The 14,417-nt window shown below is 39.2% G+C and overlaps 2 protein-coding genes across 6 annotated transcripts; both read right to left on the bottom strand.

Moving 5' to 3' along the window:
• Positions 1 to 1,045: 1,045 nt before the first annotated feature.
• Positions 1,046 to 2,910, bottom strand: glod5 (glyoxalase domain containing 5). Its single transcript, XM_031319378.2, has 4 exons — positions 2,824 to 2,910; positions 2,293 to 2,442; positions 1,690 to 1,845; positions 1,046 to 1,509 (listed from the first exon to the last, which is right to left on the bottom strand). The coding sequence occupies exons 1-4, from the start codon at positions 2,878 to 2,880 to the stop codon at positions 1,366 to 1,368; spliced, it is 507 nt and encodes a 168-aa protein (XP_031175238.1). The 5' UTR covers positions 2,881 to 2,910; the 3' UTR covers positions 1,046 to 1,365.
• Positions 2,911 to 3,405: 495 nt separating this feature from the next.
• rlim (ring finger protein, LIM domain interacting) lies at positions 3,406 to 14,170 on the bottom strand. 5 transcript variants are annotated; one of them, XM_031319375.2, is made up of 5 exons: positions 13,971 to 14,170; positions 9,307 to 9,529; positions 7,122 to 7,235; positions 6,702 to 7,045; positions 3,406 to 6,659 (listed from the first exon to the last, which is right to left on the bottom strand). In XM_031319375.2, the coding sequence occupies exons 2-5, from the start codon at positions 9,473 to 9,475 to the stop codon at positions 5,253 to 5,255; spliced, it is 2,034 nt and encodes a 677-aa protein (XP_031175235.1). In that variant the 5' UTR covers positions 9,476 to 9,529; positions 13,971 to 14,170; the 3' UTR covers positions 3,406 to 5,252. The 5 variants fall into 5 exon arrangements, with proteins under 5 accessions (XP_031175235.1, XP_031175237.1, XP_035859303.1 ...); XM_031319377.2 differs by having other exon boundaries at positions 6,723 to 7,045; XM_036003410.1 differs by having other exon boundaries at positions 6,744 to 7,045.
• Between the last annotated feature and the right edge of the window lie 247 nt (positions 14,171 to 14,417).

The raw sequence follows: 14,417 nt of genomic DNA, 5'->3' as shown, positions 1-14,417 counted from the left end.
CACTCACTCAATCACACTAGAGCCTTGGATGCAAAAGCTACATATTTGACATTCTAAATATCAATAGTAGTCTGAGAAAATAAATCCTGGTGTTAAAGACAACAGTAATATTAATGTTGTCTTTATCACTATACGTTATTGCAACAATTTCATCTGATTATAATGCAGGATATGTTTTTATCTGAATACATTGTTGAATTTGTCTTTTAACAGATATGAAGAGAATAAACTCAAAGGGTAACTACAGACATTCAGATTGAAGCCCACCATCGAGAAGAGAAAAACTCAGGAAACCCAAGTGCTATACAATATTTGGTGGCATTCTGTTTTACACAGTTGTGATTTTTGACAGTGAACCTTTTACGTGATATACCTGTCTTAAACTGTCTTTTGTTGTTTGTGAAATACATATAATACACATTTTTGCATTAACAAATTGTTATGTGGTGTGGTTTATTATATGGCGTGACACCATATAATTTGGTGTGACATCAAGAAATTCTGAAAATAAAAAGGCTTTTGGGGTCTAAATCATACAAATCTCAATGGAACAGATATGAAATAGGGTCAGCAAAAGTCACAAGCATTTTCTGTCTTTTATAAGGTATGTCAAAATTAACATGAAGCTTATTGAAAGATTGAGGGCAAATGCCTTACTTTGTGTACTGATGAAGAAATATAATGTAAAATGTAATAAATTTGCACAAGGAAATGCTAGATCTTGATGAAGTAATGATAGATTACGATACATTAACTCACATAAAAGAAATATACCCCATTATAATTTTACACACAATAACTTTCATGTCACACCATATGACCATTTTAGTCACTAACACAACAAATTAGTGAATAAATATGAATTCCAATACAAAATCTAAAAGACCATACATATTTATGGGAATGGGAAAGTCAGTACAACAGGACTAAGTGATTTCCATGCCTAATATCTGATTTGTTTTTCAGAAACTTCTTTCCAGCCTAAAACGTCAACACACACATATATATATATATATATATATATATATATATATATATATATATATATATATATATATATATATATATATATAAAGAACCTTTTATTTTCAGCTAAAAAAGCAATCGCCCTTATAAGTATTCAGTTTCTCTTATGGTGTTTAATTTACTAAAACAGCCTTTTCTACGCATAATTAAAATAGCAATCCCTGCTCAGCTGAGCTGCACAGAAAACAGTGTCTCTGCACAGCCAACTGCTGTTGTTGTTGCTGTTGTTGTTTGAATTACAGCAATTTTGGTCTAAAACGTCATAGCTTAAACTCCAATTGTGCAAAGTGGGTCCAGCAGACTGTGTTTGATGTATTCACGAACACCGCAAAGGAAATCTCAAGAAGATCCCTCTAATGTTGACTGGTTGTAGTTAGACACTTCAATGAGATTGTGGTCTGGATCTCTGAAGTACAGAGAGGTGATGGTCCCCACAGCTCCACTCCTCTTCACTGGACCCTCCTCTATCTCAACCCCACAGACCTGCAGAGATCAACAGAAAATGACAGTGAGCATTTCAGTGGCATCTTCATCCCTAAATGGGAATGAAATGTGACATGCAAAGCAGAGTAGAAGTCAAGTGGTTTTAAAAGAATAGCCACTTCACAAGATTAAGATTGACATTAGTAATTCAAGACAGTCTGTAGGAAACGGGTGAACGACCTTCAGATGTGCAGCTACTGTAGCCAGGGAGGTTTTGGTGATGAGGCACAGGTCTGCAGAGCCTGAGGTTGGATGCTTGGCTTTGGGCTCAAACTCCTGACCCAGCTGGTGAAGGTTAAATTTCTGCTGCCCAAAACCCAGGGCCTTACGGTTTCCCTTGAAAATGCAGAGATAGTATGTGTGGGTGGTAAGAAGTGTCTAAAAGCTCAAGGTCCCAGGTTATAACTGACCGAGTGGAGAGATGCTATCAGCCGATAATCAAAGCCTGCCATCTAGTGGATGTTCTCTCAAACCAAAAGAAAAAAAGAGTATTTCACTTTTCCTATTACTGACATTCAGGCTTCAAAATTAACGTTTTTGTCCACCAGCCAAATGGCTAGTGAATGTTCAAATATTACCAGCCACTCAATAGATTACCATCAGGTTTTTTGGCTGGTGAGTGAAGTAAATCTACCAGCATTTGGCTGGTAAACGGTGCTAATTTTGAACCCTGCTGACATTAAATAATTATTAGCAATACCTAATCTCTACTACTACTAATACTAATAATAATAATAATAATAATAATAATAATACATTTAATGTACAAAGCACCTTGCATACCTTGAAAGTGATGACCTCCATGCCAAGAACTGAGGTATAAAAGTTGATGGTGTCTGGCACACTTTTCACCGTTAGAACCAAATGATCCAGACGGCTCACTTCAACTGGACAGGTTTTTTTGAATCTGACAAGTGTTTGGATGGAGACAGTCTACAAGAGATAAGACAAATCAATTCTAAGGCTAAACAAACGTAATAGTCGACGACAAGGTAGGCAGAGGGTATTGTAATTTAATTTAGCATCAACAGCGCCTCTGCGTGGTGAAAGTAACTTACCGCATCCAGTAAGCATCTGAAAGGTGGGATTCTTGTAGTTATTAAAGCGATTAGCAAGAAGTTAGCTTAAATCCACTCCATAGATATTTTACATCCCTTGAGTAAATTTATATTATGTGAACCCATTTTTCAACTCGGTAATTTAACTATCGTAGCAACGATGTATCTAAAGGAAAGTCTTAACTGAAGAAGCAACGGCTAATTTTTGAGAATTATTGTAGCGTTAGCTGAATTAGCAGATAATGAAATAATTTACCTTGAAACTGTTCTTCTGAAAGTGCAACAAACGACTCCCAACTGCCCGAAGCGCCATCTTTGCCGAAGTCTGACACGGGTCCGGTATTTTCTTCTTATATACGGTCTGTGGGTATTTCCTTGTTTTTCCACCACTGTGGACTGAACTAGGAACTACCTGCAAATCTACATAACGTCACGCCATAGCACCGTGTAACGACCGAAGGGGCAAAAAAATAACACCTTTCTAAAACTAAAACTTTTTTCTTCCAGACTTCACGATGTCTGGTTCTAACAAAGATCATACTAATAAACATACAACATATTTATTCTTTATTTGTCAGTTGGAATTAATGGGGATTTTCACAAATCCTACCAGGAGGGGGTGCTGCTAGTAAAAACACTTCTTCCGTGTCAGTGGCCAAATGCATCATAAATAAACACATATTTAGTATGTTAAATAGAACACAATGGGTTTGCTCTAATAAGGGAACATCAACTATCCTCTACTTATATACTTAACACCATCAATCAAAGTCATTAGGATTACTTTTAGTGGACCGTGTAATAATTGACATTTTAAAAAAAAATCAAAACATGGATATAAATGTAAATTTACTGTTTAATATATAAGGTAGAAGTAATAACTAATAAGGTGTGCACCTGAATGCAGAATAAAATTAATCAATGACAGTGCGTGTACAGAATGCCTACCAGCAATGCATTTTGTAGCATTAACAACTTGTTTAATTCAGCGGTTAGTTTTATTTAACACCCAGTTCCATACTGCACTGGGTGACACAGAACAAGGCCACAACTAAAGAATGGCCTAAGAGGAAACATACATTTCATTTACATGTTTATGGTATTCAACAATGACAACGTCTTGCATTCAAACTTTTATGTCCCACAAAGGGAAGTAATAATCGGGGCAGAGACACCAAACAGTAGAACAAGAAACATGACAGGATGGCATTAATAGTGATGCTCATTTCTTCCTTTAGCCAATGTTCCTGTTCATCAACAGTGCTATTAAAACCTACAGAACTTCTAAATAAAATAAAATAACTTCAACACATTTTTTAAAAGGTAATAAGTCTTCATTTAAGATTTTAGCCATTAACAACTGCTTTTTAACAATAGCATACATTTATATCATGGTTTGTATTTCCCTACTTTCACTTAAGCATGTATTGCACACTGATATGGAGCGTCTGCTCATGGGGCAGAAGGAGGGCACAGTGGGCGAGCATCTTGACTTTCTACTGGAGCCTTACTAAGAGAGGACAATAATGTGAATTTTTCAGACTTGGTTAGTATTTGACACTCAAACCGTTGGATTAATAACTTCATTTGTCACTTGTACCTTGATGTAAACCTCCAGGTAAACAGATCTATTCTGGCTTGGGTTGACATTTCATTTCAAGTCAATTTCTGATAATTTCAATCCATGCCGATATCCGCTTAGAGAATGTTATTTATCAGTCAATAATTAAAGACAATCCAATATGTTAGTAGAAAAATAAAGAATAAGACCAGTAGCTAATGGATGTCAGGACAAAATGAGTAAACATCCTTTTACACTTGGGGGGGAAAAACAAGTATATTCAAATGTTTAACATCATACCTGTCGGTATATTTTGAGGTGGAAAAATTCACATGCCAACAACTTGATTTTAAACAATTCATCACACAGAGTTTTCATGGTATATGCCACCCCAAAACAGTACTTTGTTTCTTTTAGGTGTACAAAAATGGAGAGTACAAGTCACTAGTAAATGGCAAACCAATTAATGTCCAACATCCTTTGGACATCACAATCTCTAAATAATTCTTCTGTGTACACTGATACCACCTATTTGTTAAACAGAAAGTATAGGGATGCTCTGATAGAATAATTGCAGCCAACATGACCCTAATCTTTATGAGATAATCTACAATTCAAAACCAATTCACTGATACAAAGTATGATCCAAAATTATTTTTACAAGCTTATTTACAGCTAATACTTTGAACTGGTGTAACTAAGAACTGTACCAATGCCCGACTTCTGGTATAGGGGGATAATACAAAATAGCAGATGTGCCTGAACTACCTGCTGGTGTGCAGCATTTATAAACAGGAAATTCTTTGAGAGCTACCGGCCTGCTTATGTACATGGCTTGACGCCATGCAACAAACTCCTTGGTCACTACAGGTTAATTCAAACAGCATGCATTGCTTGTGCCTAACTTTGGACTGCAATAATAAATGTCTTACTAAAGACTGAACTTGTCCCGATGTCACTGTATGGAGCACCGCAAATCAAACCTGACTGCATTATGATCAAACTCACAAATGGTATGAAAGAAATACATTTCAACAGTGGAGACACATTTTCTCAAAGCCTCTTATGGACTTGGGATATTAGATTACTTAGGTTGAGACAAAAGGCCTGCAGTCTTTTATAAGCTACACCACGCTCTCTCGGTTGGCCGATATCAAGACAGCCCTGCGGCAGATGGGGCAGGTAGAGTTTTCGGATAGCCAGCGATCAATGCAATGCACGTGGTACTCATGAGAGCAGGGCAGCTTACGTAGCTTGTTACCTTCAGCATATTCTGTTATGCAGACACTGCAAGTTTTCAAGGCATCAGTCTCACCAAAGTTGCGCATTGAGAGGTTGTCAATCTGCTCTTTAGTCAGCCCTTGGGGCTGGTCCTCATCGTCATCATTTAGGAGGAAGAAGTGGGCAAGCCGCAGGAAGGGCAGCGAGCTGGGCTCCTCTAGGCTGATAGGTGGTCTAGGTCGAGCCCTGCCACCAGAGGTAGGTGGAGCACTGGCAAGTCCCTCGTCAATATCAGCCTCTGCTGTCCTTGCTCTAACTCCTGTAGCCAGAGGTGGTTCATCAGCATCGGCAACAGGAGCGGCAGCAGGAGTAGCAGAATCTGGGTTGTTGAGGGCTTCAGCCAGATCCGCAGGTGTGTTGGCACCACGGTTTGAATCTGAAGAATCAGAGTCTGAATCCATGAGGTAGCCGAGTTCACCAAAACCAGTCATAATCTGCCTAATCATAGATTGGAGAGCCATTGAGGTTGCCTCTCCCAAACCTGCATCAGAGATTCTTCGGATAGGGATGCGTATAGTGCTGACGTAGGTCCTCACACCAGCCCGTTCAGAGCGTGAGAAAGTCCTACGAAATCCACCACGCTCACTCTCATAAAGAAATGTGTTGTTTGAGTTCTGGGAGCGCGAGCGGGTGCGGCTAGCAATGCTGTCTCTTTGGCGATATTCGCCAGGACGCACACGACGCACCTGGAGATCAAGCATAATAGTAGGGGGGCGGCGCCCCGCTGCACCCCCTTCCCCCCCAGCAGCTTCTCCTTCTTGAGATCCCACATTTTGGGCCTCTGGGACCGTTTCTGCGCTAGCCCTAGATGGCTGAACATCACTGTCAGCAGTGCTTTGCCTAGAAAGAACATGTTGTCGAGTCCGAGAACTGCCCTCCACTTGAGACACAGGGGGAGAAATGGTGGCAGAGTTCAGGCCTTGAGAGCTGTGAGCATGACGTGGATTAGGGAGACCATCCAGCTGATCCAGGTTGAGAGGGGAGCGGCTCCTGGCTGTACGGGCCCTAGTCCTGCGTGGCTCTGGACTGCGGCTGCGGGCTCTTCTTTGTCCTCTGCGTGGTGAAGGAGAAAGTGGGGGTTGTACCGGCAGGGCGGCAGGTGAGCTGGGAGGTTCTCCTAAAATCTCTTGTGAAACAACTTCTTCTAGTTCAGGCTCTGGTTCTGGCTCCACTGTGATAGCCAATTCCTCTACAACTGGTTCTTCTACCACTTCCGTCTCCATGGGTACCTGTGGTTCAGTATTTTCCACCTCTGGTTCAGCACTTGCCACCTGTGGTTCAGCACTTGCCACCTGTGGTTCAGCACTTGCCACCTGTGGTTCAGCACTTGCCACCTGTGGTTCAGCACTTGCCACCTGTGGTTCAGCACTTGCCACCACTTCTTGACCCTCTGGAGACTCCTGGGGAGACTCCTGCTCCCCTTCAGCAGCAGCCTGCTGTTCAGCCAGGTTGCGATTCACACTGATTTCCAGGCTAAAGCGAAAATCGCCACTGTTTGGGTTGGTCTGGCTTACAGCCCGCCATGACTGGTTTCCACGATGACCGGTTCTGGTTGTGTTGCCTGTGCGCCTCACTGTGTTTAGCCAGTCTAAGAGACTATCCCCATTGGCAGGATCCTCAGAGTTTTCGGGTGGTTCTGAAAATTAAGAGTTATTAACAAGTGACAATTGATATTAGAATTTTGAGTCAAAAAAAACAAATGGCAAACTTACCAACTGGATCTTCTCCACTTTCAGTACTGGGGGCACTAGTACTGTTATTCTGCTGTTCCGGACCATCCTTGATTTGCTGTAGTCTACTAAACAGCTCATCCTCTGTTACCTCTCCTGAAGGAGACATTACAAAATAAAACGGTCATTAAAAAAGTCACATATTCTTTGAAGGTCAAAGGGTAACTACCTTTTTTTTTTTCAACCTTAATTTTCCTATGTTTTTGTGTCCAAGTGACTCATGGAAACAACAATCTATGACATTGGTCCAGTATTAAGCGAGATCGCTGCAGTCAGCAGCGGCGAAACAAGCTACAATGTAAGTTAATAGGGCAATTGTGCAGCAGAAGTATAACTTCACAAAAGTGCTCGTTTTGCCACTGACAGGCTCAAATTAATATTCTAAGTGTCTGACAACATTATGGAAAGGATATCTAAGGAGGTCGACCTTTCTATTAACGAGCAAGATCCTTTTTTTAAACATAAAAACATCCGCGAAATTGCGTTCGCTAACGCCACCAGACTCCATGTAAATAAACATATATTTTATTTATAATCATATTAGCATTGTAAAATACACTAAATTCAAAGTCGACAGAAACAAAATAAAACTATTAAAAGCAGTTTTGGGTCGTCTTTTCACTTTTCCAACCAACTCTAGTTTTGGCTGAAATAAACACAGTTTACCGATTTACATGTGAAAATATGTTGGCTCTATACTAGAGCTGGGGGTAAACGATTATTTATTAAACGATTAATCGGGCGATTATTTTATCGATCAGTCGACTAATCTAACGACTAATTGGACGATTAATATAACGATTATTTTTCTGTTGCTCGATTAATAAAAACCATAATGTATCTCAAATAAATACCAAAAAATTCTTAATAATATATTTTATTAAACAATTTTGCACAGCAAAAAATCTTCTGCTTTACACAAAATAAAATAATTATTTTACTGTTATACAAAATGAAAGGCCAGCCTGTTTACTCTTTTACAGTACCAACATAACTCTCTTGTTCAAAAAAATCAAGTTGTAGTGCAAAAAAGAAAAACACTGTGCAGTGCACAGTACAGACATTCCTTGGATTGTTTAACACAACATAACAGTCCCAACATAAAACCTGATGCATAATCAAACTGACTCTCTTAACTGCTATTCTGTAGGTTTACATGCTAATGCAGCTGTGCACTTTGGTGGTGCTAGGCTAACCAACGCATCTTAGCTCTCTGTGCAGTTTGTTCGTGCTAGGTTAGTAGCTAACGTTCACGTTAGCTAACGTTAGCTACTATAGTTAGCTGTGTTCTGCAGCTGTAAGCTAGCTACCATTCAAGCCAACATTAGATGATAACTAACGTTAGCTAAACACAGCTGCCTAGGCGCCAGTAGCTAGCTAACGTTAACGTTAGCTACTAACCTAGCACGAACAAACTGCACGGAGAGCTAGCACCACCTAAGTGCGCAGGCTACACAACACACTACACAAACATGAAATTAATTTAGCTAACGTTAGTACTTGGGACTATATTTTAAGTATTCCCATACCCTCGATGATTAAGGGCGAGCTGTTTTTTTAGGACTTCTTCTTTTCATGGGGCTTTTTGCAGGGCTTTGTTGGGAATTCTGTGAGGAGGTTGCTGTTTCCTGCAATGTTTTGGTCTCCCACATGTGTGTGTGGCGAAGCGTCGACGCAAAAATACGACGTCGACGTAATTTTGACGTCGATGCGTCGCTGCAGGCCTACTCTATACACACTAAAAGTTTTTTTTTTTTTTTTTTTTTTTTTTTTAAATGGAGTCTGGTGGGTTTAGCGCTAGCGACCTCAGAGCTGTTTCTGGTTAAACAGAAAGGTCTCAAAGAGGTTTTAAAAAGGTCTATCTCTGTAGGGATCCTTTCCATAATGTTGTCAGACACTTAGAATAATAAGCTAAGCCTTTTAGTGGCAAAACAGCACTTTTAGTGGACCAAACTGACGTTGAACATTTGCCCTATAGGGTTACATTGCAGCCCGGTCTGTGGCTGCCGCTTACAGTGTTAACGCTTAATACTGGACCAATTTCAAAGATTGATGCTCCTATCAGTCAGTTACACACAAAAACATAGGAAAATAGGGTCCAGGTTGAAAAAAACGATAGTTACCCTTTAAGTGTTCAGTACACTTCACTTAATTAAAGATTTATTACCTGGGGTGCCCAAAAGATTGTTGTCTCTCATGAGACGATAGTCCTCATCACTGAGATTGTTAACAAACTGGTAGAAGGCCTCTTCCCTGTCCAGGCGGTCCAGCTGCCTCCTGCGCTGTGACTCTGGCTGGTCACTGCCATTTTGCTCTAAACTGTCAGACCCTTCCATTGATTCAGAAGGGAGGTTAAGGGATGCTCTCCAATCTTCAGCAAGATCCAGCTGCTGCAGCAAAAACAAATTATAGCTCATTGATCTAATAAGACTACTTAGATTTAGAATAGGATTAGGAAAACAAGATTCACCACCAAAGGCTCAGTATTTCCACTCTATTAGCTATGATGAATGTAAGGACTGAATCAGTGTGTTACTATCAACCAGGGAAATTGTCATCAAAAGGAAAACTTGGGTCAAAATACAGCTCAATATTTGGGAACACTGGCCCAGTAGCTAACGGAACTGTCTACATTTACATACATGAGACACTTTTTGACTAACATTCTAATAAAACTTCACTTAAACTACTAAATGTAAATATACATTTTTTCATCAGCTAAATGAACATCAAGGTCGTCAATACATCCTGGACCATACTTTACTGTAACATTACATGCTTTAACAACTTTAACAAAGTATGCAGTATAAGCTCCTTTTTCCATTTTGAGTGTATACCACCACCTGCAGGATAATTTGTTAAACTCCTAATTTCAATCATTCTAAATACCTGCGGATACATATGTATACAATACCATTTTTTTTTTTTAAACAAAGACCAATGACCAGAGCAAATGATGGAAGAGATGATTATTAAGGGATATAATTTTTTTAAGACTAGACATAAAATGCAAAAATAAATAAACAAAAAGAAACACCAAGACAACAAACGCAAAAAGTCATCAGCATGGCGCGCCTCTATTAATGATTTTGAATAATAATTTTGAGCGTGGCTCAGCGTCTGGCGGGAGCATTGAAATAATCAAACCTTTAAGCTTTCTGCAACCAATGCAGTAAACATTTATAAAAGAGTGTGAACATTTTATTTAAAATATTTTTAAAAAATATTATGTTTTTAGCAATGTCTCCTCTATTCAGACAGCTTCCTTTTACAAGTCTGTATGTTTTTGCTTGGTGTGACAATATCTCAGCATCATGTTCCGTTTAACATTTTATCTTTAATATCACAAACCAAACCATATCCATTAACTACTCTTATAGAGTGCATAGCCAGGTTTGGTGAGCAGTATATGGAGAACTAAGATCTCTGTGAGGCTGGCCCCCCATGTCATCCAAAAATTATTAAAAACACTGCTATTCGTCTGTGCTACGTTTTTTTTTATGGTTTTGCTGTTAAGGATTTTAAGTAATTAAACTTTACATTTTCTGGCCAGTGACGTCACTCAGCCCCCCATACTTGTCAAAATCTCCCCAAAATGGTCTCAATCGTGCTATATTTGTGCTGATTTGTGCTGTTAAAAGAAACATTTGTGCTACTACGGTTTTTACCTTATCAGGCTTTATTTGTTACACACTTTGACGTCACCAAGCCCCCCCCATCTACTTTGTTGTGTTAAGAACAAACGAGTTAATTTGCATGCATAGCCTGTTGAACTGAATTTGCGCTGTGGTGTTGATAATGCTAACCTTTAGTGAACACCGAGCTGAACTGTCATTCTGTGCTGCAACAATCTTGGATTGTTCTGATTCAAGTAGCCTAGGTTACAGAGGGGAGTCTCTTGATCAGAAATGGTTAAAATGCCAGATAAAACAAGCTAACTACTAGGGATAGGCTAAGCAAACTGTCAGGTAAATGGTGGGAAAATCTCTATCAATTTTGAGCAGGGAGAACAGGCATGGTCACTACTAGAGGAGGTAGAGTCCTAAATATCAGCAGGGTTAACCGTACAGTCACCATTTCTTTAATTCATCTGAAGAAAATTATGAATTATGTCCTTTTATCACACAATTTGTGTTATTTTAGTTCAATTAAGTGTCTATGGCATGGACATCTTGCACATCTGACAAGGCACAATCAATTTTGAACACAGGTTTTGAGCAACATATACTACCACCCAGATGACCCATTTTTCAGGGGAAACCTTGAATATTCAGGAAAACAATGACAAAATGAATTCTACACAGGATGGCTCCATAGAAGAGTCCAGGTGCTAAAATGGCCTGTCTGCAGTCCAGATCAGTCCAATAGGGGTGCACGATTCAGAAAATGTCACGATTCGATTCAATATTGATTTTTAGGCTCAATATTCGATTCAAAATCTATTTTCGATTAAAATTCGATTTGATATTACTTTATATGTCTTCATACAAAAATAAAAACATTTCCAACTAAAAACTGCAAAGTGCCAAGCTTTGGCCAGCTTTCAAATACATTTAATTCAAGTACAAAATAAATATAAAGAGCTTTTCGTTCAGAGTTCGGTGGGAGTTTGGAGCATTGAAAGAGAGTGTGTTGGCATGTTAGGTACTTTAGGTTGTTGTTCGTCCACGTCTTTAATGGTAATCTCTGGGTGATGGCATACCATGTGAGTTCTCAAGTTTGTGGTGTTTCCAAAATACTTAACTTTTGCTTTGCAAAGCGTGCATATAGCATGATTCCCATAAAGTTCCGTCTTCCCCTCGAGGTTATAAAAGCCAAAATGTGCCCAAACTCTCGCCTTCAATGAGGATGGAGCAGGTTGAATAATTTTTTATGTGAGGTTTCCCATTGTTTGCGCCGACTAAACTACTTCTGCTGCGCTCGTTCTTCTTTTGATTATAACAAGTGCCCAGGTGTCAGTGTGAATTCGACTCAGCGCCATCTATGGGAATGGCGAGCTAAACTCATTTCAGGACAATAGTATACACGCCATTACAAAACGAAAAAAAAGAAAAGAAAATGAATAGATTTTTGGAATTCTATGAATCGATGTTGAATCAGTAGAGCTTGAAACGCGATACAAATGTGAATCGATTTTTTTTGCACACCCCTACTGTCCAATTGGGGGCATAATGGACTGAAAAACATGATTAAGAAGACCCCAGACTGTTGAGCAGCTGAAATCCTATATCGGGCAAGAATGGGTCATTTCATTCTCAAAACTGGTCTCTGGTCTCCTCAGTTCCTAAACATTTACAGAATGTTATTAAATGAAGAGGTGAACACTGTGGTAAACATGCTCCTGTTTCTGTTTTGACATGTTGCTGGCATCAAATTCTAAATGAACATACAGTATGTTCTTTGCATTTTGCATAACATCTCTATCAAGTATTGGATACAATAAAAAATGGGTGACGTCAAGCGTGTAACAAATAAAGCCTGATAAGGTAAAAACTGCAGTAGCACAAATGTTTCTTTTAACGGCACACATCAGCACAAACGATTAAGACCATTTTGGGGAGATTTGGATAATTATGGGGTGATGATGTCACTGGCTAGAAAATGTAAAGTTGAATTACTTTAAAACCCTTAGTTTCACGCAGATAGAACTAAGATGCAGGGTGTCAGATACATGGAGATCCTGGATATTATTTTTTGTACTTGAACTATTGTTCGATCCCCGGTCCTGATATTACCTTTCTGGAGTGGAATGTGCATGTTCTCCCCGTGTTCGCATGGGTTTCCTTCCACCATAAAGACTTGCATGCTAGGTAACTCCTGCCATTGCCCTTAACGTAGGTACTGGCATTACAACGGGAGTTGGTCCCCGAGCGCCGGACTATGGCTGCCCACTGCTGCTAATTAGTTAGGATAGGTTGGCAAATAAATGATATATTAATAGAACTGATAGTAAATTGCCTTAATATCGACGTAGGAAAAACCTATCGTCGATAGACGACCGGATCGCCAATCAACACAAGCCTATCAAAGCAAACCGACATGCTAGCTAAGTTACAATAAACACAGCACTGACGCTAGCTAGCTAGCTAAGCTAAACCATTGCGTTTGTCGTAACATAAAACGTACTTTACCTTAACACTAACATAAAATGTGGATGTGTAACAGCTACAATGAACGTAAATTATGTGAGGGTTTTCTAAGTCCTACGGGAAAGCCAGTGTGTTGGTCAAAGTCGAGATAAAAACAAAATGGCATCAGCTAGCTAGCTTAGCTTACATTAGCTAGCAAGCATTGTACACGGTTGACAACACTGACAACTTCAACCACAATTAGCTATAAAGAGGACCCTCTGTTTAGTAATATGTGAAGAAAATAGTGAACGACTGGTAACAGGTTGATTGTGATGCCATGTGTATCGTCGGCACAAAACAAGCTTCTCAGATGACTAAACAACCCTGGTTGTGTTGAGCTTGCATTACGCTAAAGCTAGTTAGCTTCCATGTCTACCATAAGCTAACGCCAACTTAGCTAGTAACTTCGTGATAAGTGTCCTCAGTTACATTACTTTGACGTAAGTACTTGTTTCGCACAAATCGCTGGTGTTAGAAAACATGACGTGGACTTGATATTAGTACTGTTTTTTTTTCGTTACTGGGAAAAAAAAAACACACACACACAAGGTTTTCATTAAAAAGACATTGATGCAACTGTTAGCATTACCGCAAGCTAACCAAGCCAGCGACGTCAACCAATGACGTTAACAACCAGTAACCAGAGCGAAGAAGCTATTAAGTAAATATACAATATGTCACCAACTCGCTGTTATATTACCTGTTCGATGATGTCGGTAATCGTACCTCCAAATTGTTCTTATATTATCACAAAAACGCTCGACTGTTAAGCTAAGTGCGATTTCAGGTTTCCATTTTTTTTTCTTTTAGGAAGGCTACAATGATCTTCCGGAAACTGAGGAAATATGCGTTTTCCCCGAGTTTCACCTTCCAGGTAGACATCGGCACTGCAATGAAAGTGGTTTGAGTTTACGTCTCACATCCATGCAACCAGGTTTCGTCTTTGTTCTTTTATTTTTACAGACTTGCTAGTTTATTCTATTTTTTTTATATAAGATTCAGTTTTCTTTTTCTGTGATTTTTGAATTATGTTTTGAAACTACTTAAAACTAATTAGTTGTATTTTAAATTGCTTTTAGTTAAGTTTTTTTGTTATTATTATTTTCATCAAAACATGGGGAACCATTTTAGGTGTTTGGCCTCCCTT

This window comes from Sander lucioperca, chromosome 1 (assembly GCF_008315115.2).
Source record: "Sander lucioperca isolate FBNREF2018 chromosome 1, SLUC_FBN_1.2, whole genome shotgun sequence".
Classification (NCBI taxonomy): domain Eukaryota; kingdom Metazoa; phylum Chordata; class Actinopteri; order Perciformes; family Percidae; genus Sander; species Sander lucioperca.
Note: the sequence above shows the minus strand (reverse complement) of the source record. Positions and strands in the feature narration are given on the sequence as shown.

Coding starts and splice junctions, on each gene's coding strand:
- glod5 (XM_031319378.2), bottom strand. CDS start 2,880: ATGGCGCTTCGGGCAGTTGGGAGTCGTTTGTTGCACTTTCAGAAGAAC. Junction 2,443..2,823: donor TTCAGAAGAACAGTTTCAAG/GTAAATTATTTC, acceptor TATCTCTTGTAG/ACTGTCTCCATCCAAACACT. Junction 1,510..1,689: donor CAGTAGCTGCACATCTGAAG/GTCGTTCACCCG, acceptor TGATCTCTGCAG/GTCTGTGGGGTTGAGATAGA.
- rlim (XM_031319373.2), bottom strand. CDS start 9,475: ATGGAAGGGTCTGACAGTTTAGAGCAAAATGGCAGTGACCAGCCAGAG. Junction 7,236..9,306: donor CAATCTTTTGGGCACCCCAG/GTAATAAATCTT, acceptor TGTCTCCTTCAG/GAGAGGTAACAGAGGATGAG. Junction 7,046..7,121: donor AAGTGGAGAAGATCCAGTTG/GTAAGTTTGCCA, acceptor CTTAATTTTCAG/AACCACCCGAAAACTCTGAG.